This window comes from Macaca thibetana, chromosome 14 (genome assembly GCF_024542745.1).
Source record: "Macaca thibetana thibetana isolate TM-01 chromosome 14, ASM2454274v1, whole genome shotgun sequence".
Classification (NCBI taxonomy): domain Eukaryota; kingdom Metazoa; phylum Chordata; class Mammalia; order Primates; family Cercopithecidae; genus Macaca; species Macaca thibetana.
Window position 1 is genome coordinate 17,758,708 of NC_065591.1, and position 20,409 is coordinate 17,779,116.

At 41.9% G+C, this 20,409-nt stretch overlaps 1 protein-coding gene and 1 pseudogene across 3 annotated transcripts in view; one reads left to right on the top strand and one right to left on the bottom strand.

Annotated features, from left to right (window-relative positions):
- Positions 1-20,409, top strand: part of FNBP4 (formin binding protein 4) — a 53,588-nt gene that overhangs the window by 27,689 nt on the left and 5,490 nt on the right. For all 3 annotated transcript variants that reach the window (XM_050759136.1, XM_050759133.1, XM_050759135.1), the window contains 7 exons: positions 5,693-5,817; positions 8,164-8,268; positions 9,621-9,754; positions 10,730-10,917; positions 17,668-17,978; positions 18,274-18,418; positions 19,149-19,486. In XM_050759136.1, the coding sequence (XP_050615093.1) occupies positions 5,693-5,817; positions 8,164-8,268; positions 9,621-9,754; positions 10,730-10,917; positions 17,668-17,978; positions 18,274-18,418; positions 19,149-19,486 (1,346 nt within the window). The remainder of the gene's footprint in view (positions 1-5,692; positions 5,818-8,163; positions 8,269-9,620; positions 9,755-10,729; positions 10,918-17,667; positions 17,979-18,273; positions 18,419-19,148; positions 19,487-20,409) is intronic.
- On the bottom strand, positions 14,813-14,904 carry LOC126936749 (uncharacterized; annotated as a pseudogene).

The window sequence follows — 20,409 nt, forward strand, 5'->3', positions numbered from 1 at the left end:
GGCCAGGAGTCAAGACCAGCCTGGACAATATAGCAAGACACCATCTCTAAAATGTTTTTTAAAAATTAGCCAGTGTGATGGCACACGCATATAATCCCAGTACTCATGATGTTGAGGGAGGAAGATAGCTTGAACCCAGGAGTTTGAGGCTGCAGTGAGCTATGGTTACACCACTATACTCCATCCTGGGTGACAGAGCAAGACCCTGCCTCAAAAGAAAAACAAAAAAAAGACTGGCTTGTGGTGACTCACGCCTGTAATCCCAGCACTTTGGCAGGCCATGGTAGGTGGATCACCTGAGGTCAGGAGTTCAAGACCAGCCTGTCCAATATGGTGAGACATGGTGAGACTCTGTCTCTACCAAAACTACAAAATAGGCTGAGCGTGGTGGCACATGCCTGTAATCCCAGCTACTTGGGAGACTGAGGTAGGAGAATCGCTTGAACTGGGGAGGCGGAGGTTGTGGTGAGCCGAGATGGCGCCACCACACTCCAGCCTGAGCAATAGAATGAGACTCCGTCTCAAAAAGAAAAAAAAATGGTGCTGGGTGCGGTGGCTCACGCCTGTAATCTCAACACTTTGGGAGGCCGAGGCAGGCAGATCATAAGGTCAGGAGATCGAGACCATCCTGGCCAACACGGTGAAACCCCTTCTCTACTAAAAATACAAAAATTAGCTGGGCATGGTGGCACGCACCTGTAATCCCAGTTACTCGGGAGGCTGAGATAGGAGAATTGCTTGCACCCAGGAGGCGGAGCTTGCAGTGAGCCGAGATTGTGCCACGGCACTCCAGCCTGGGTGATAGAGCAAGACTCTGTCTCAAAAAAAAGGAGTGAAAAACAGTTATGTTGAACAAAAAAAGCCGTGGAAGAATGCATATGTTAATATTCTATGTATATAAATGCAGGAATAAGCAAAAATATTGTGCTTTGGCTGGTTCACACCTGTAATCCCAGCACTTTGGGAGGCCAAGGCAGGCAAATAACTTGAGGTCAGGATTTTGAGACCAGCCTGGCCAACATGGTGAAACCCCATCTCTACTAAAAATACAAAATTATCTGGACCTGGTCGTGCTCGCCTGTAATCACAGCTACTTGGGAGACTGACACAGGAGAATCACCTGAACCCAGGAGGCGGAAGTTGCAGTGAGCAGAGTTTGTGCCACTGCACTTCAGCCTAGGCGACAGAGTGAGACTCTGTCTCAGGAAAAAAAAAATAAATATATATGTATATTGTGCTCAAAGATCTGTCCATGAGGAAGCTAAAGGAATGTAATGACTGACACCATGAGGGTAGAGGTCATGTCTGGTGTGGCTGTGATGGCAGAGAAGCCTGGGAAGACTCAATAGTAACATATTAATATTTTGATATTTTAATAAGCCATGTTATACTTTTTTTTTTTTTTTAGACGGAGTCTCACTCTGTCACCCAGGCCGGACTGCAGTGTCACAATCGTGGCTCACTGCAACCTCCGCCTCCTGGGTGCAAGCAATTCTCCTATCTCAGCCTCCCGAGTAGCTGGGATTACAGGTGCGTGCCACCATGCCCAGCTAATTTTTGTATTTTTAGTAGAGAAGGGCTTTCACCGTGTTGGCCAGGCTGATCTTGAACTCCTGACCTCAGGTGATCCACCTGTCTCTGCCTCCCAAGGTGCTGGGATTACAGGCGTGAGACACCACGCCTGACCTATTTACTTGAATTTTTGTTTCTTTTAAGAGACAGGATTTTGGCGTGGCTCACGCCTATAATCCAAGCACTTTGGGAGACTGAGGCGGGCAGATCACCTGGGGCTGGGGGTTTGAGACCAGCCTGACCAACCTGGAGAAACCCTGTCTCTACTAAACAAACAAACAAACAAAATACAAAACTAGACGGGCCTGGTGGTGCATGCCTGTAATCCCAGCTACTCGGGTGGCTGAGGCAGGAGAATCGCTTGAACCCAGAAGGCGGAGGTTGTGGTGAACCGAGATCGCGCCATTGCACTCCAGCCTGGGCAACAAGAGCAAAACTCCCATCTCAAAAAAAAAAAAAGGAGACAGGATTTTACTCTGTCACTCAGGCCGAATATAGTTGACATAATCATAATGCAGCTTTGAATTCGTGGGCCCAAGTGATGCTCTTCCCTCACCCTCCCAAAGTACTGGAATTATAGGCTTGTGCCACCTCACTGAGCTGATTTTATTCTTTATATTATATGCATTTGTTATGCTGTTTCACAATAAATAATACTGTGGTAACATCCTGGTGAATGTATTTTATGTACATTTTAGTTCACAACAGTAAAGATTCCTAGTGGTAAATTGCTAGGTCAAAGGGATATGTGCATTCTAATTTCATACAGCCTGTGTACTTGCCCTCCAAAACATTCTAGTCTTTAGCTATCCTTAAAATTGTTAAATTCTTGGACCTGCCACCAGATAGAAGACTTTTAATATACAATGGCATTAAAAATTAATAAATGGGGCTAGGCATGGTGGCTCACGCCTGTAATCCCAGCACTTTGGGAGGCCAAGGTGGGTGGATCACGAGGTCAGGAGATAGAGACCATCCTGGCTAACATGGTGAAACCCCATCTCTACTAAAAATACAAAAAAGTTAGCCGGGTGTGGTGGTGGGTGCCTGTAGTCCCAGCTACTCGGGAGGCTGAGGCAGGAGAATGGCGTGAACCTGGGAGGCGGAGCTTGCAGTGAACGGAGATTGCGCCACTGCACTCCAGCCTGGGCAACAGAGCGAGACTCCATCTTAAAAAAAAAAAAATTAATTAATAGAATTAGTGGGAAGATTTTGTTTCAGACAATTTGATAATAAAGAGGGAATATTAATATTAATGATCAGGTAAAAGGAGAGCTAGGCTATTATAAGGTTAAGGACTTAATAAAAAGTTTTAGGCTGGATGCAATGGCTCATATCTTTAATCCCAGCATTTTGGGAGGCTGAGGCAGGAGGATTACTTGAGTCCAGGAGTTCGAGACCAAACTGGGCAACATAGCAAGACTTTGTCTGCTGAAGAACAAAAAATGAGACTGGAGGAGGTCAAGACTGCAATGAACTGTGATCACACCAGTATACTCCCACCTGGGCGACAGAGTAAGACCATGCCTCAAAAAAACAAAGAAAGCCAGGTGCTGTGCCTCACACCTGTAATCCCAGCAGCTTGGGAGGCTGAGGTGGACAGATCACTTAAGGCCAGGAGTTGGAGACCAGCCCGGCCAACATGGCAAAACCGTGTCTCTACTAAAAAAAAAAAAAAAAAAAACAGCTGGGCGTGGTGGCAAACACCTGAAGCCCCAGCTACTTGGAAGGCTGAGGCAGGAGAATTGCTTGAACCCAGGATGTTGAGGTTGCAGTGAGCCGAGATAGCGCCACTGTTCTCCAGCCTGGGCAACAAAGATTCCATCTGAAAAGAAAAAAAAAAAAAAAAAACATTTAGAATATTAAAAGCCATTTAAAGTCACATTTTTACTTCTAATCCTGAAGATGAAGGATTAACCAAAGTCACAGCTCTCACATTTGAGGTATTTTGGGCTTTTTTTATTATTATTTTCTAGATGGAGTTTTGCTCTTATTGCCCAGGCTGGACTGCAGTGGTATAATCTCGGCTCACTGCAACCTCCATCTCCTAGGTTCAAGCGATTCTCCTGCCTTGGCCTCCTGAGTAGCTGGGGTATTACAGGTGCCCAGCACCACACCCAGCTAATTTGTTGTATTTTTTAGTAGAGGCAGGGTTTCACCACGTTGGTCAAGCTGGTCTTGAACTGACCTCAGGTGATCCACCTGCCTTGGCCTCCCAAAGTGCTGGGATTACAGGTGTGAGGCACCGTGCCTGGTCATTTTTGGCTTTTTAAACTGGCAGTCATTTATTTCATTTATTTATTTATTTTTATTTTTTGAGACAGAGTCTTGCTCTGTCACCAGGATGGAGTACAGTGACACGATCTCGGCTTACTGCAACCTCCGCCTCCTGGGCTCATGCCATTCTCCTGCTTCAGCCTCCCAAGTCACTTGGGCTACAGGCGCCCACCACCATGCCCAGCTAATTTTTTGTGTTTTTGGTAGAGACGGGGTTTCACCGTGTTAACCAGGATGGTCTTGATCTCCTGACCTTGTGATCCGCCTGCCTCAGCCTCCCAAAGTGTTGGGATTACAGGCGTGAGCCACTGCGCCTGGCCTATCTGGCAGTCATTTAGACTGTGTGAATTAGTTTGGGTATATAGGTGTTACGAAGCAAAGATAAAAGAGTTCATATTGTGTGCTCTGTTTAAGTTGGTAGACCTCTTCTCTTTTGGAGATTCCCATTACCAATAGACATCAGCACCAACTAAATAGGTGGGTTCAATATAGATGTCTGTAGATCTTCACCAGTTTAGGAAGGAAATTACCAGATGATTTGAAAATGATGCAGGCCGGGCGTGGTGGCTAATGCCTGTAATGCCACTACTTTGAGAGACCTACCTGGGCCGGTCACCGGTCAGGAGTTCGAGACTAGCCTGATTAACATGGTGAAACCCTATCTCTACTAAAAATACAAAATTAGCCAGGCTTAGTGGTGCATGCTTTTAATCCCAGTTACTTGGGAGGCTGAGTCTGGAGAATCACTTGAACCTGGGAGGTAGAGGTTGCAGTGAGCTGAGATCATGCCACTGTACTCCAGCCTGGGCAACAAGAGCAAAACTCCATCTCAAAAAAATACTACTAATAATGATGCAGCCTGGATACAGTGGTTCACGCCTATAATCCCAGCACATTGGGAGGCTGAGGCAGGCGGATTGCATAAGACCAAGAGTTCGGGACCAGCCTGGGCAACATGGTGAAACCCCGTCTCTACTAAAAATACAAAAACTGGCTGGACATGGTGGCACCTGCCTGTAGTCCCAGCTGCTTGGGAGGCTGAGGTGGGAGGATCCGTTGAGCCTAGGAGGTCAAGTCTGCAGTGAGCTGAGATCATGCCACTGCACTCCAGCCTGGGCGACAGAATGAGACCCTGTCTGTCTCCAAAAGAAATTATAATGCTAATAATGTTGCTCTTTTGAGCACCTTACCCTGCAACTTGTTAAAGAATTCTTACATATCCCAGATTTGCTGTCTAGCTATTGTAAGTAATTGAAGCAGTGGTATTCTGGAAGAGAAATTAGAAAAGGTGTTAAGGAGAAGGGGAAGGCAGAAACTTCAGGGTAATTTGATAGACTAAAGTAAATTTTACTTATAGATGTATTTTAAGAAAGTTGATTATAAAGGATTTTTATTTTATTTATTTTTTGAGATGGAGTCTTATTCTGTCTCCCAGGCTGGAGTGCAGTGGCACAATCTTGGCTCACTGCAACCTCCGCCGCTCAGGTTCAAGCAATTCTATAGGCGCGTGCCACCACGTCCGGCTAATTTTTTGTATTTTTAGTAGAGACAGGGTTCAACTGTGTTAGCCAGGATGGTCTCGATCTCCTGACCTTGTAATCTGCCCACCTCCAAATGCCAAAGTGGTGGGATTACAGGCGTGAGCCACTACGCCCGGCCCTGAATTGTTTTTGGGTTATAAAGACAGTAGGCTGACAAGTTTGAAGAGTTTTAACAAGTAAGTAAAACAGGCAAGAGAGAAAGAACTAATAATCATTTGCAGATATCTGCTATGGGGAAAGATGTATATAGTGCTCTATAAGTATTGGTACTTTGGTTTAATTTTACATGTTTTCTTTTACAGCAATTGGTGCTGAAAATTCAGAAAAAACAGATGAGAATTCAGATAAAGAGGTGGAAGTAGAAGAATCTCCAGAGAAAATAAAAGTACAAACAACACCAAAAGTAGAAGAAGAACAGGATTTGAAAGTATGTATATTACTTGATGCAACTTGACAAATTTTTATCATTATTATTATTATTATCATTATTTTGAGATGAAGTCTAGCTCTGTCACCCAGGCTGGAGTGCAGTGGCATGATCTCGGCTCACTGCAACTTCTGCCTCCTGGGTTCAAGCTATTCTCCTGCCTCAGCCTCCCCAGTAGCTGAGATTACAGGCGTGCACCACCACTCCCAGCTAATTTTTGTATTTTTCGTAGAGACGGGGTTTCACCATGTTGGCCAGGCTGGTCTCCAACTCCTGGCTCCGTGATCCGCCAACGTTGGCCTGCCAAAGTGCTGGAATTACAGGCGTGAGCCACTGCGCCCCACCCGCCAATTTTTTTTTTTTTTTTCTTTTTTTTTTTCCCCCCCTAAGGCAGAGTCTTGCTCTGCCACCCAGGCTGGAGTGCAGTGGCCCGATCTTGGCTCACTGCATCCTCTGCCTCCCAGGTTCAAGCAGTTCTTCTGCCTCAGCCTCCTAAGTAGCTGAGATTACACCACCACACCTGGCAAGTTTTTGTATTTTTAGTAGAGACGGCATTTCACCATGTTGGCCAGGCTGGTTTCGAAATCTTGACCTTGTGATCCACCCGCTTTGGCCTCCCAAAGTGCTGGGATTACAGGTGTAAACCACTGCACCCGGCCCAATTTTTTTTTTTAATGCCAGTTATTATTAAACTGCTTTCTGTTAAGTAGTAAAAGTAATAGTAATGTTTCCAAACCTAAATTGTTTACTTGGTTAGATGAAAAGATCATATTTAAGCCTGAAATAATTAATTACAAGGCTGACTTGATGCTGAGAAATTATCTAACATCCTAACTGCTTAATTGCTTTCTTCAAATTAAGCCTCTGTTTGAGAAGCAGTAGCTTATAGGCTTCTCTAGTTTGGGAGAAAAGTCACAGATTTAATTCCGGTGTGCAATACTGGTCTTTACACAAAGGCAAATTTAGTTTGAATTGCATTTCTAACCTAATCTCATGGGAGAGTTGAACCAAATAAGTATTGGCTATTTAAGGGTGGTCTGTTGGAAAAACCACTTAACATGTTATTTTGACTTGAAAGAGTATCCAATTACTAGTTAGGGAACAACCAAGTAGAAGGGACTGGGATAATTAATTTTGTTTCGGGCTTCAGCAGGTGGCTAATATAAGCAATTAATGGATAAATGGCAATTTGACAATATTGGTATTTATATCATTCAGGATCTATTTTTTCCAGCTTTGTTGAGCTATAATTGACTATACATATATCTTGCATGTACTATGTCATAATTTGTTATATATGTATATTACGATATGATTATCACAAACAAGGTAAATTAACTTACATATCACCTTACCTTGGAGAGTTGTCTTGTGTGTGTATGTGGGGATAACACATAAGATCTATACTCTTAACAAATTTCAGGTATCGTTAACTGTAGTCACCGTGCTGTGCTTTAGATTTCCAAATTTCTTTTATTTTATTTATTTATTTATTTTTTTTTTTTGAGGCAGAGTCTTGCTCTGTCGCCAGGCTGGATTGCAGTGGCACAGTCTTGGCTCACTGCAACCTCCACCTCCCGGGTTCAAGTGATTCTCCTGCCTCAGCCTTCCAAGTAGCTGGGACTACAGGTGTGCACCACCATGGCCACCTCATTTTTGTATTTTTAGTAGAGATGGGGTTTTACCATGTTGGCGAGAATGGTCTCTATCTCTTGACCTTGTCATCTGCCTGCCTCAGCCTTCCAAAGTGCTGGGATTACAAGTGTGAGCCACCACACCCGGCCCCAAAATGTATTTTATAACTGAAAGTTTATATTCTTTGACCAACATCTCCCCATATCCGCCTGTCTCCAGCACCTGGCAACCACCATTCTAATTCTACTCTTTGAGTTTAGCTTTTCAAGATTGGGATCCATTTGCAACTATTGAATTCCATGTTGTATTAGAATGCATTATGATGGGCTGGGCACAGTGGCTCACATCTGTAATCTCAGCACTTTTGGAGACTGAGGCAGGAGGCTGACTTGAGACCAGGAGTTCAGGAGCACCCTGGGCAATAGCAAGACCTTTGTCTAAAACAAAATAATTGTTTTGAATAATTTTTAAAATGCATTGATTATGTAGATATGGTATTTGATTCCTGTCATTATTTGTCACTTTGTTATGTGTATGATGTTACTATAAATTAGAATTTTATATTCTGGATAACTAAATACAGCTGTTGAGGGAAGGCTGTTTATAGGCAGACCTATATTTCTGATGTCTATAAGAATAAATGAAGGATTGTACATAATACAGAAAATGTTACAGATTCTAGTTTTACTTTTCTTCTTTTCTGCATTGTAGTTTCAGATTGGAGAACTGGCAAATACCCTGACAAGCAAATTTGAATTTCTAGGCATAAATAGACAATCCATCTCCAACTTTCATGTGCTGCTCTTACAGACTGAGGTAAGTTTTTTTTGGCGTAAACAGTAAGTGAATGAAATGCTGTATGTGTTACAACTCTGTCTTGCTTACATTTTAAGCCTAAATTTAAATTTTTAGCCTTGAAGCATATTTGAGCCAACAATCCAAGAAATAAAACTGTGTTAACCAAAGCACAGTAAATAGATTTTTTTCTCACAAATTAAAATTAAATTCTGATGGTCAGATGAGGCCATGTAATGTTGAAGGTACTTTGTAAGTGTTAAAGCATTATCAGTCTGTTTAAAAAAAAAAGTTGAATCCTGTTTGTAACTTACATACTTTACAAAATGGCAGGGCAGGATTAGGTAAGGAGCTCCTGTAGGAAGCTGACTAATTTCCTTAAGAACTGAACCCTTCCCTTGGCCAGGCACGGTGGCTCATACCTGTAATCCCAGCACTTTGGGAGGCCGAGGCAGGTGGATCACCTGGGGCAGGAGTTCGAGATCAACCTGACCAACATGGTGAAACTCCACCTCTACTAAAAATACAAAATCAGCCGGGCTTGGTGGCACATGCCTGTAATCCCAGCTACTCGGGAGGCTGAGGCAGGAGAAGGGCTTGAACCCAGGAGGTGGAGGTTACGAGCAGAGATCGCTCCACTGTACTCTAGCCTGGGTGACAGAGCCAGAATCTGAGTCCATCTCAAAAGAAAAAAAAAAACAAAACTGAACCCTTAACTGATTACTAACAGTACTGGAATAAGTGAACTATCTTCCCAAAAAAAGTAAAACTACTGGGGAAACCAATCTTAATAAATCCAAAGGGGAAGACAAAACTACTCATTTTCACATATACTGGAGAGTTGGTGGTGTAAAAAATATCCTAGAGCCCAATTTCATTTTTCAGAACTCTGTCGTGTACTTAAGATTTTTTTTTTTTTTGAGATGGAGTTTCGCTCTTGTCACCCAGACTGGAGTGCAATGGCACAATCTTGAATCTTGGCTCATCACAACCTCCGCCTCCCAGGTTCCAGTGATTCTCCTGCCTCAGCCTCCTGTGTAGCTGGTTACAGGCGCCTGCCGCTACGCCCAGTTAATTTTGGTATTTTTAGCAGAGACAGGGTCTCACCATGTTGCCCAGGCTGGTCTTGAACTCCTGACCTCAGGTGATCCACCTGCTTTGGCCTCCCAAAGTGCTGGGATTACAGGCATGAGCCACTGCGCCTGGCCTTAAGATTATTTTATGAGATGAAGATGGGGTTTATTTTCCTCTCCGGTCTACTCTCCTGCCAGAGCATAGGGATATAGTCTTGGAGCAGAAGGCTTATATCCCCTTTGCCTGTGTCTCCTGACATACAATAACAAGTCTTTAACTTATTTGTCTGTTTATTCTAGACTCGAATTGCAGACTGGCGGGAAGGGGCTCTTAATGGAAACTACCTTAAACGAAAACTTCAGGATGCAGCAGAACAACTAAAACAGTATGAAATAAACGCCACTCCTAAAGGCTGGTCCTGCCACTGGGACAGGTACGCACTCTTCTCCCCTTTTCACCTTTCACCTTTGACATCTCAGACATGATTTGTGATCACCACCATCTGACGACATGACAGCCTGTCTGGAGACTGAGAGCAGCTGCAGTTAGCGGTGCTGGGCAGGCAAAGCACCGCAAGCACAAAGTTTGGCCAGCCACACATTGGAGAAACAAAAGCAGTGTTTAAAGTGTACCATGTAACGGATTTTTTCCCAAGATATGGACAAAGCTGGTTTTTACTCTCCAGAGTGTTGCACGGAGTAGGGCGGGCTTGGGGGTTAAGCGCATGCGAGAGCTCTGTGCGCTTTACAGGACCTCTGGAAGCAACTACTCCTGATTAACCTCGGTGAAGTTAAGGAAAACTTCGTGGCTGAAGATGTGAATGAAGAACAAGATTACTATCCTCTGCCAGCAGGTCAGATGAAAACATTTCTTTATATATTTGGCTTTTCTTGATTTTTTTTTCGTTATTTGAAATCTTTGCTCTTTTATTTTTCAGCTCCCAGATCCTCTCCCTCTCTTTAGCTTTCACTGTGTTTGATATCAAGAATATGAAATGTGAATTCCACGGTCCAAGAGGGGAAGAGTCACCTTTCACAAACTTCGTTGTTCTCTTCTTTGGAAGGGAAATTAGTGTTCTAGGCGATTGAGTCCCTTCATTAATGAAACTTGAAACCCTGTTATGCATTGGCAAATAACAAAAAAAGAGAAAAATGTTTTCTAAGTCTCATCTGTTGGAGTGAGAGGGTTCAGGGCTGTATTCACAGAGTTGCTGGCAGTGCAAATAGCTTTGAATTATCCTTGGTTCTCCATTCTCAGTTGTCAAAGCTCTTTGTTGCCTTTGTGAATAGCAGTCCATTAAGAGGTTCGTCCCTGTGAGAGCAGACTGCTGTCCTGGGACAGGACCAAATGGAAGTGTCTTTGTAGGAGAATGGGTTTTAAAACATGTGTTTTCTTTCTTGTAATTTAGGGATCATAGACGGTATTTCTATGTAAACGAACAGTCGGGCGAGTCTCAGTGGGAGTTTCCAGATGGTGAAGAGGAAGAAGAAGAAAGCCAAGCACAAGAAAGTAGAGATGAGACTCTTGCCAAACAGACCTTGAAAGACAAAACTGCCACTGATTCAAATTCTACAGAATCCTCTGAAACTTCCACAGGTGGGACAATTTACCTTGTACTAATTGCGCAGAAATGACTTTAGAAGAAAAATCTTACTAATTTACATCATTAAAAGAACAGATTTTATGTCATAATAATATAAGCTTCTGATTGAGAATAGTGATGTGAACTAAAACAAGGAATGCATGAGTTATTATGGTTGGAAATCAACATACTATTGTTATCATGTATAAAACTATGCCCCAAAATGAAAAGATAAACCAATAGATTTTGATTTTAAAAGATTGTTTTATAACCATTCTATCATGCCCCTGACTAAACTGTGGGTCTCCAAAAATAGGAATGCTAATTAGTGCTAAAGAACTAGATAAACTATCAATATATGTGGCATGCTGAGATTTGTTCTACATTTCTATACAACACTTAGTCTGTTCATATTGCAGCCTCATTTCTCACCTCCACTAATCTTACAAAAAGGATGATTGGTACAAATCAAAATGATATGAAGAAATGCCATTAGTGCTTGTTTCAGAGAAGCAAAATAGTTGATCATTAAAAATCACAAGCAATCTTCTCTGGTCTAAAACAATTGACAATAGGATGGATCATTCCATTTTTAAGGTACTCTTAGAAGAATTTAGTTTTTTAAAGGATAGGCTTTCATGCTCCTCAGTTCCTTTAAGGATCTGATAGCTCTTCAGAAGAGCCTCAACTTGACTGCCACATTATTAAAGAAGCAATTTTTCCCCCTTTCATTCTCTTCCTGGAATGACGAATATAAGTGAATAATGAAGCATACTCAAGACTTCAATTAACCTTTACCTTTTTTGTTTTTAGTTTTTAAAAATTTTCCCGTGTGTAAAGAAACTTCTACCTTTTAATCTTAAGAATTGGTAGCTATTTGTTAAACTGATGGCATATGAAGGCAAGAGTCTATAATAGTAGATCTTTGAAAATTTGGAAAAGTGAAATTTGTCAATAACAGAGTTAGGAGCTGAATTATTTTGTCTGATACTTATCCAAGTTGATTCTTGTACTCTACTGGCTCCCTGATCATAGTAGAAAGGAACTAGTAATGTACCAAATGAAACTGGTTGTGTGCCAGATGATGTTGTTAACTTCTTAAATAGCCTAGGAATCGTCAGCAGGTCACGTACAACTGCAGTGATAATTTTAGAACATAGCAAAAGACCGATTTTATTCTACTTCACGTTTTAGAAGTGCATTTTTTCAACTTACGGGGCATTTTCCTTCTCTTTTACATGAAGAGATTTTCTTTTGAATATTTTTCCTCTCTTTTGGTAGCAGTGATAGACATGTCTAATAATATATTGGTTCTTTTCGTTTGCTTTTTAGTAGTTAATGAACTGAAGAGGCTTGATCATGGTTCTGGATAGGTAGCTCCACTCCTGACCACTGTCAATGTCCCTTCTGTGTTCCACAGTTGAAAATGCCACTGTTACCAATTCTGAGTGTTCTGTGAACACTTGAGATTAGTATTAAGCTGTTTTCTCCTTTTATGACACACATAGTTGATGCTGTCTGGTAAAAGGAGGCTCTTGAGCCATTCCTATTTAATTAAAACAGAACTAGTTGTAGTGTAGGAAAAAGCCACTGGTAAAACAGATTATATTCTTCAGCCTCTCTTTATTGAGAACCCCTAGAATTGCAGGATAAACTTGATCCAAGTAAAATCCAAATCTTACACTAAGGTCTGTGAGATTTAAGAGCAATAATCAACAGTTCTAAGCCTAATAAAGAAGCTCTTAGTCAACTCAGTGGTGGTTAAAACCAGCTGTCTTTTAAAGAAGAGAAAAAGCAAAACACAGCAATGCCCTGTCTCTTTAGAAAATTGTTTTAAAAGTTAGCCAGGTATAGTTAGTGGCCCACGCCTGTAGTGCCAGCTATTTGAGAGGTTGAGGTGGGAAGATTGCTCAAGCCCAGGATTTAGAGGCTGTAGTGAGCCATAATTGAACCACTGCACTCCAGCCTGAGCGACAGAGAGCAAGACCCTGTCTCAAAAATAAAGTCGGGGAAGGAGTGCAAAATTACACTGTGAGAAGCCAAGGAAGTTTCAACGTTCTATTTATTTTTCTAAGTCATTTTTAATCATTATTTATTGTTTCAGTGTTTGAATTTAACATTATGATTTTAAAGATGGAGTGGGTTCTAAAGATGAGTTGGGTTCAAGATATCCAATGTATCTATTATATTGGGCTTATGTCACTTAGGTGAAGTTTAGCTGCTTTTTCTTTTTAATCTCTATGGAACAATTTGTATAATTTCTTGCTTTAAATTGCTAAACTGAGCTCTTCATTCAAAATACTAAACAATAATTTCTATTTGGGGGAAAATTAAGGAAGGCTTTCTATACATAGAAATAAAGATGCCTAGGCCGGGTGCAGTGGCTCATGCCTGTAATCCCAGTACTTTGGGAGGCTCAGGCAGGTGAATCACCTGAGTTCAGGAGTTCAAGACCAGCCTGGGCAACATGGTGAAACCCTGTCTCTACTAAAAGTACAAAAATTAACTGGGCGTGGTGGCAGGCGCCTGTAATCCCAGCTACTCGGGAGGCTGAGGCACGAGAATCACTTGAACCTGTGAGACGAAGGTTGCAGTGAGCCAAGATCACGCCATTGCATTCCAGCCTGGGTGACAGAGCACAACTCTTATCTAAAAAGAAAAACGCCTAGAGAAACAAGGTTCTTAGGTGCAGTGACTCATGCCTGTAATTCCAGCACTTTGGGAGTTTGAGGCAGGAGGATCACTTGAGCTCAGGAATTCAAAACCACCCTGGGCAACATGGCAAGACCCCATCTTTGCAAAATATTAGCCTAGCTTGGTGGTGGTCCTAGCTACTTGGAAGGCTGAGGTGGGAAGGATCACTTGAGCCTGGTAGGTTGAAGCTGCAGTGAGCTATATTCACACCATTGCACTGTAGCTTGAACAACAAAGTGAGATCCTGTCTCCAAAAGAAAAAGGAAAAATGGGAGCTTTAAAAAATTAATTTTGGCCAGACACAGTGGCTTACAGCTGTAATGCCAGCACTTTGGGAGGCCAATGTGCACAGATCACTTGAGGTCAGGAGTTTGAGACCAGCCAACATGGTGACCCCCGTCTCTACTAAAAATACAAAAATTAGCCAGGTGTGGTGGCAGGTGCCTGTAATCCCAGCTACTCAGGAGGCTGATGCAGGAGAATCACTTGAACCCAGGAGGCAGAGATTACAGTGAACTCAGATTGCACCTCTGCACTCCAGCCTGGGCAACAGAGTGAGACTCTGTCTTTAAAAGAAAAAAAAAATGAAGAATTTGTATGCTCATAACATATTCAGTTTTAAGCTTGTAGCTTTTAAATCTTTTAGCATGTAATAAAAGCTGCTTAGGCCGAGCATGGTGGCTCATGCTTGTAATCCCAGCATTTTGGGAGGCTGAGGCAGGAGGATCACCTGAGGTCAGGAGTTCAAGACCAGCCTGACCAACATGTAGAAACCCTGTCTCTACTAAAAATACAAAATTAGCCGGGTGTGGTGGCATGCCTGTAATCCTAGCTACTCGGGAGGCAGAGGCAGGAGAATCGCTTGAACCCAGGCTGTGGAGGTTGTGGTGGGCCAATATCGCACCATTGCACTCCAACCTGGGCAACAAGAGTAAGAGTCCGTCTCAAAAAAAAAAAAAAAAAGCTGTGTATACCATTTTAACCTCTGCTTGGGCTTCAGACTTAAATATTCTCTTAAACAGCAAAAATACCAACTAGGTTAAATTTAAAAGCAAGGAGAAGCATGATTGTAATACGACTTCCGTGTGTATTCAAACTAGAATTTTCTGATGGTCTTCCTAAGGTAAAGGAGATAATTGTCGTTACTATGACACAGCTTTTATGTTTTGAATAAACTTAGTTTGGAGATTCAAGTATTTTTATTATTTATTTTCATGTGAGACGGGTAATGTGCAGACCTCATAACAAAGTTTGAGGGAGACACATTGTACATGAGAATTTGAAGTGCTTATGAAACACAAAAGCAGAGGCCGGATGTGGTGGCTCACATCTGTAATCCCAGAACTTTGGGAGGCCAAGGCACACGGATCACTTGAGGTCAGGAGTTTGAGACCAGCCTGGCCAACATGGAGAAACCCCCTCTCTTACTAAAAATACAAAAATTAGTCGAGTGTGATGGTATGGGCCTGTAATCCCAGCTACTTGGGAGGCTGAGGTAGGAGAATCGCTTGAACCTGGGAGGTGGAGGTTGCCTTGAACGTGGGAGGTGAGCCAAGATTGCCCCACTGCACTCCGGCGTGGGCCACAGAGTGAGACTCTGTCATAAAAAAAAAAGGAAAAAAAGCATTGGATTCACGTATTCTAAAAATGCTCCTTGTTTGTGGCTAAATTTATCAAGTCTAGTTTAATCTCATATTTACACAGAGTTTAGTTAATTCTAATTAGCTTTGTTGGAGGTCGTAAACCACATTATTAACCTTGAACTGACTCTGTGTTTCCTTGAGTTCCTCTGCATAGCGGTATGTCACCATTGTAAACATGTTGATTGCATTATGCTTCTAGATGAGACATCCACCAATATTTGAAAATCTCACTGGTCCCAGTGCAGTGGTGTTTGCAACTAATTGATCACAACGTTACAGACTTTGTTTCTTCTCCATTGCCGCTGCTTCATTTGACTAGCCTTTAAAAAAAAAAAAGAAAATAGAGAAAATCTTAACTTATATTTACCTACTATATGTTGTGATTAGTTTAATACAAGGAAGTTTAATCCTTAATAATTACATTAATCCTCAACATTTATTAACTTAGTTCCGATGTAGTCCTTGTGTACTATTATATAAGGTAGACTGCTTGGCCATACTTGACTTTGTCTAAAAGTTAATGCATAAATTAATATTAAATATGGCCAAATACAAAAGTTTAATGAGTCATTTGAGGTCATTTAGCCAGAAAACTGCCTTAATGTTCCTGGTGAATGTTTTTCAATGTCCTTTTCCAAAAGTAGCAGTAAGCAGCAGTCTTAAAATAATTAAGGAGACGTGGGAATGATGTTGTTAAAGTCTTTTACACAATGTATTGTCTGTCTGTTCCGTAAAAAGTAAAACTACTCTATTTGTGACCAGCTTGGGCAACACAGTGAGACTGTCTCTTAAAAAAAATTAACAATTAGCCAGGTGTAGTGATGCACACCTGTAGTCCTAGCAATTCAGGAGGCTGAGGTAGGAAGATCGCTTAAGCAAGCATTTGAGGTTAGAATGAGCTATAATCGCACCACCTATACTCCAGCCTGGGCAACAGAGCAAGACCCAAGTGGTTGCTTTGTTTGTTTTACCTTGTTGAGTGCCAGTGTGTATTTTGAGCAAAGCAGTGTAAATGGCCTTCTTGCCCTAGAGTCTTTCATAATTGAGCCTTATTTAATCTACCACTTTGACCATGAAATTTAACAGGTGACTTCTTCTGGGTATCTACTCCAGGTGAAGTGAGATTTTTTTTTTGACTGAGATGTCTAAAGCTCTTGGATTCCTGGTATTTCACCAGGACATCTTAGTAAAGCAGGAAGTATCAGATGAGGAAACAGACTTGAGTTCTAGCTCTGGTCTGGCCACTAACATTGATATGATCTTGGGCAAGTTAGTTCCTGCCTGGGTTTCATTACCTTTAACTGAGGAGGTTGAAATAGATGATTTCTCATGTCTCTTCTACTCCTAAATTCTATGATTTTAGGGAGAAAATCCCCTTCAACATTCCTGGGATATATATCTAATAGTCCCATATATTGTGAAACTTCCCTATTGACGATAAAGAGGGCTGGGGAAGGCTACAAGTAAGTATATCCTATTTTTTCTAATCTTTAAAGGTTTTCCCAGCAGAGAAAAGACAGTAATCAATGATGGCTTTTACAAAGTTTGAGGAAAGCTGATCCTGCAACTTTTCAGCTGCAATTTCGTAATGTAGACTTCAGCAACAGCAATTTCAAAACCTCTGCAGTTTTAAAAAATCTGAGTTATATACTTTGAAGATTTATCTTCCTAAATTTCTCTTTTATCATCACAAAAGTAAAAATTGCCGTCCCTAACTTGTGTCTCTGTGATTTCACAAATGAATGTAATATATGCAAAGGTGTGAAGGAATGATATAGTTGACAGTAGCACCTTGCAAATGGATTTTTAAAATTCAGTAACCCAAATTAAACACAATGGGTAGAATTTTCCTAAGTATTTTGAATGAATATTCTGGGTCATCTTCACTCACTTTGTCTAGCTCACTAAAAAATAAAGTATGTGGAATAATTATTGCAGGTGCACATTATTCACTCACTCCTTCACTTTTGAAATAGACTCCAGACTATTACTTTTATTTGTGTATGTTGAAGCTTTTGAGTGTTTGAAATAAAAAACTTCAAACTACAGATTCAGATGACTGCATTTCTCGTTGAGTTGATGTAATATTCTTCTTCTACTCATCCATAAATATGGACCCAAAGGACAATTATAACACAGATGGGGAAGGTGCTATGAAGTTCATAAATTTATCTTTCCATGGAAGTCATTTTTGAACTGAGTTGTTGAATATTTTAGCGACGTCAGTATAGAATAGATGCCTGTGGGCCAAATTTTTTTCAAGGAAGGAGCCACTCCCTGCTGTTTGACACCAGATTCTATACTGTTTTGTACACTGCGCTAGGTTCCTACAAATGTTTGTCTTATTGACCAGTTGAACATTTCTATGAATATAAGCCAGGGAGTTTTTGTCGTGCTTTTTCCCTGACTCTTAACCTGTTTTCATAGGTTCTCTTTGCAAAGAATCCTTTTCTGGTCAAGTTTCTTCTTCATCACTCATGCCACTTACTCCATTCTGGACCCTCCTTCAGTCAAATGTTCCTGTGCTTCAACCTCCATTACCCTTGGAAATGCCACCACCCCCACCTCCACCTCCAGAATCACCTCCACCCCCTCCTCCACCACCTCCTCCTGTGGAAGATGGTGAGATCCAGGAGGTAGAGATGGAGGATGAGGGAAGTGAGGAGCCCCCTGCCCCAGGAACAGAGGAGGATACCCCTTTGAAACCTTCAGCACAAACCACAGTTGTAACTAGCCAGGTAAGTAATGCCCTTTGGCATTCTGAATGATTTTGAGGACTGCAGCATGATTGACACCATGTTTTATTTTAGAAGCATATGTTTAAAGGCCGGGCACAGTGGCTCAGGCCTATAATCCTAGCACTTGGGGAGGTCGAGGCAGGAGGATTGCTTAAGCCCAGGAGGCTGCAGTGAGTCACGATCTCACCTCTGCAGCTCGTGCAACAGAATGAGAGCCTGTCTCAGAAAAGGAGGTGGGAGCAGGCTATGCTTAACCATGACCTTCAGCCACTGATTACAAATGTTTGTGTTTCAGAGTTCAGTTGATTCCACCATCTCTAGTTCTTCTTCCACTAAAGGAATAAAGAGGAAAGCTACAGAAATTAGTACTGCAGTGGTTCAGAGGTCAGCTACCATTGGCAGTTCTCCAGTTCTGTATAGCCAGTCAGCTATAGCTACAGGTAATTGTGATTAGAGCATGGTTTTTCCTCAATGTATTGTTTCTTTTCTTTTCAGCATTAGGTGCCATAAAAACTAAAGAAATGTTAAAGACTCTTGATTGCAAAGACTGTCAGTATGCATTTATTTTACTTACTTAAAAAACAACAACCAAAAAAAAAAAACCACACACTTTTTAACAGTTTAGCTGGCGGTGCACAGTGGCTCACACCTATATTTCCAGCACTTCAGGGGGAATGGTGGATTGCTTGAGCTCAGGAGTTGGAGACCAGCCTGGGCAACATGGCAAAAGCCTGTCTACAAAAAAGACAAAAATTAGCCAGGCGTGATAGTCCGCGCCTATAGTCCCAGCTACTCGGGAGACTGAGGTGAGAGGATCACTTGAGCCCTGGAGGTTGAGGCTGCAGTGAGCTGTGATCACACTGCTGTACTTCATCTAGTCTGGGCGACAGAGCAAAACTCTGTCTCAAAAACACAAAAAACGTTCAGCACATATCCTTTCAGATTGTCTTTTGTATATTTATGTACATTGGTGATTTTGATGTTTAGGTAGTTTAATGCCAAGGTATTCAAAATTAATATATTTTGCTACTAGCAAATATGGTTATGTTTTTTAGAAAAAAATATGCTGGAATCATTTTCTATGTGATCTAATCCCCACTTTTCTTTTCATTGCATCTGTTCTTGTCATGATGTCCTTTTTATAGTATAATTTTATGTTTTCTGTGTTAGGTCACCAGGCAGCAGGGATTGGAAACCAGGCAACAGGAATTGGACATCAGACAATACCAGTTAGCCATCCAGCAGCAGGAATGGGTCATCAGGCCAGAGGAATGAGCCTGCAGTCAAATTACCTTGGACTAGCGGCAGCACCTGCAATTATGAGTTATGCAGAATGTTCCGTCCCAATTGGAGTGACTGCTCCTTCATTGCAACCAGTTCAGGCCCGAGGTGCTGTGCCTACCACTGCCATTATAGAACCACCTCCTCCTCCTCCTCCTCCTCCTCCACCACCACCAGCTCCCAAAATGCCACCACCTGAAAAGACAAAAAAAGGAAAGAAAGACAAGGTATAATAAATCGCCCTTTTTAAAAATTTATTTTTAAAAATTCTATTGAGGTTATATTCACATAACATAAAATTAACCATTTCAGACTGGCACCGTAGCTCACACCTGTAATCCCAGCACTTTGGGAGGCCAAGGCGGGCAGATCACTTGAAGTCAGGAGTTCAAGACCAGCCTGTCCAACATGGTGAAACCCCGTCTTTACTAAAAATACAAAAGTTAGCCGGGCCTGGTGGCGGATGCCTGTAATCCCAGCTACTCGGGAGGCTGAGGCAGGAGAATCGCTTGAACCCAGGAGGCAGAGGTTGCAGTGAGCTGGGTCAGGGCACTGCACTCCAGCCTGGGTGACAGAGCAAGACTCCGTCTCAAAAAAAAAAAAGAAAAGAAAAGAAATTGAAATATCCATCTTATTTTCTCAATGAGGGGACCTTATTCAAAAAGTCTGTTTGTCTCAAGTGCTGGGAGGAGAATCAGCTTGGGCCCCCATACCCAGTCCTCACATGAGTACAGTACTCAGTCACGTCAGCTCCTACTTGTTGAGCCAGCATCACCCAGACAGGTCTTCAAACATACAACTGCTTGTCTTAAAAAGCATAGGGATAAACTATTAAAGAGGCTGAGGCAGGAGAGTCACTTGAACGTGGGAGACTGAGGTTGCAGTGAGCTGAGATTGCACCACTGCATTCCAGCCTGGGCGACAAGAGTGAAACTTTGTCTTAAAAAAAAAAAAGATAAAAATTGGTCTTATCAATGTCTAATATATTTGTCAGATACTCTCCCTAGGGGCTTAGGATTTAGCAGTAAATCAAACAGACCAAAAAAAAAAAAAACCCCTCTGCTTTTGTAGAACCTTTCTTCTGGCAGGGGGTGGCTTGGGAGTAGATAAGGGAAAAATGCATCTATGATAATTTTTTTTTTTTTTTTCT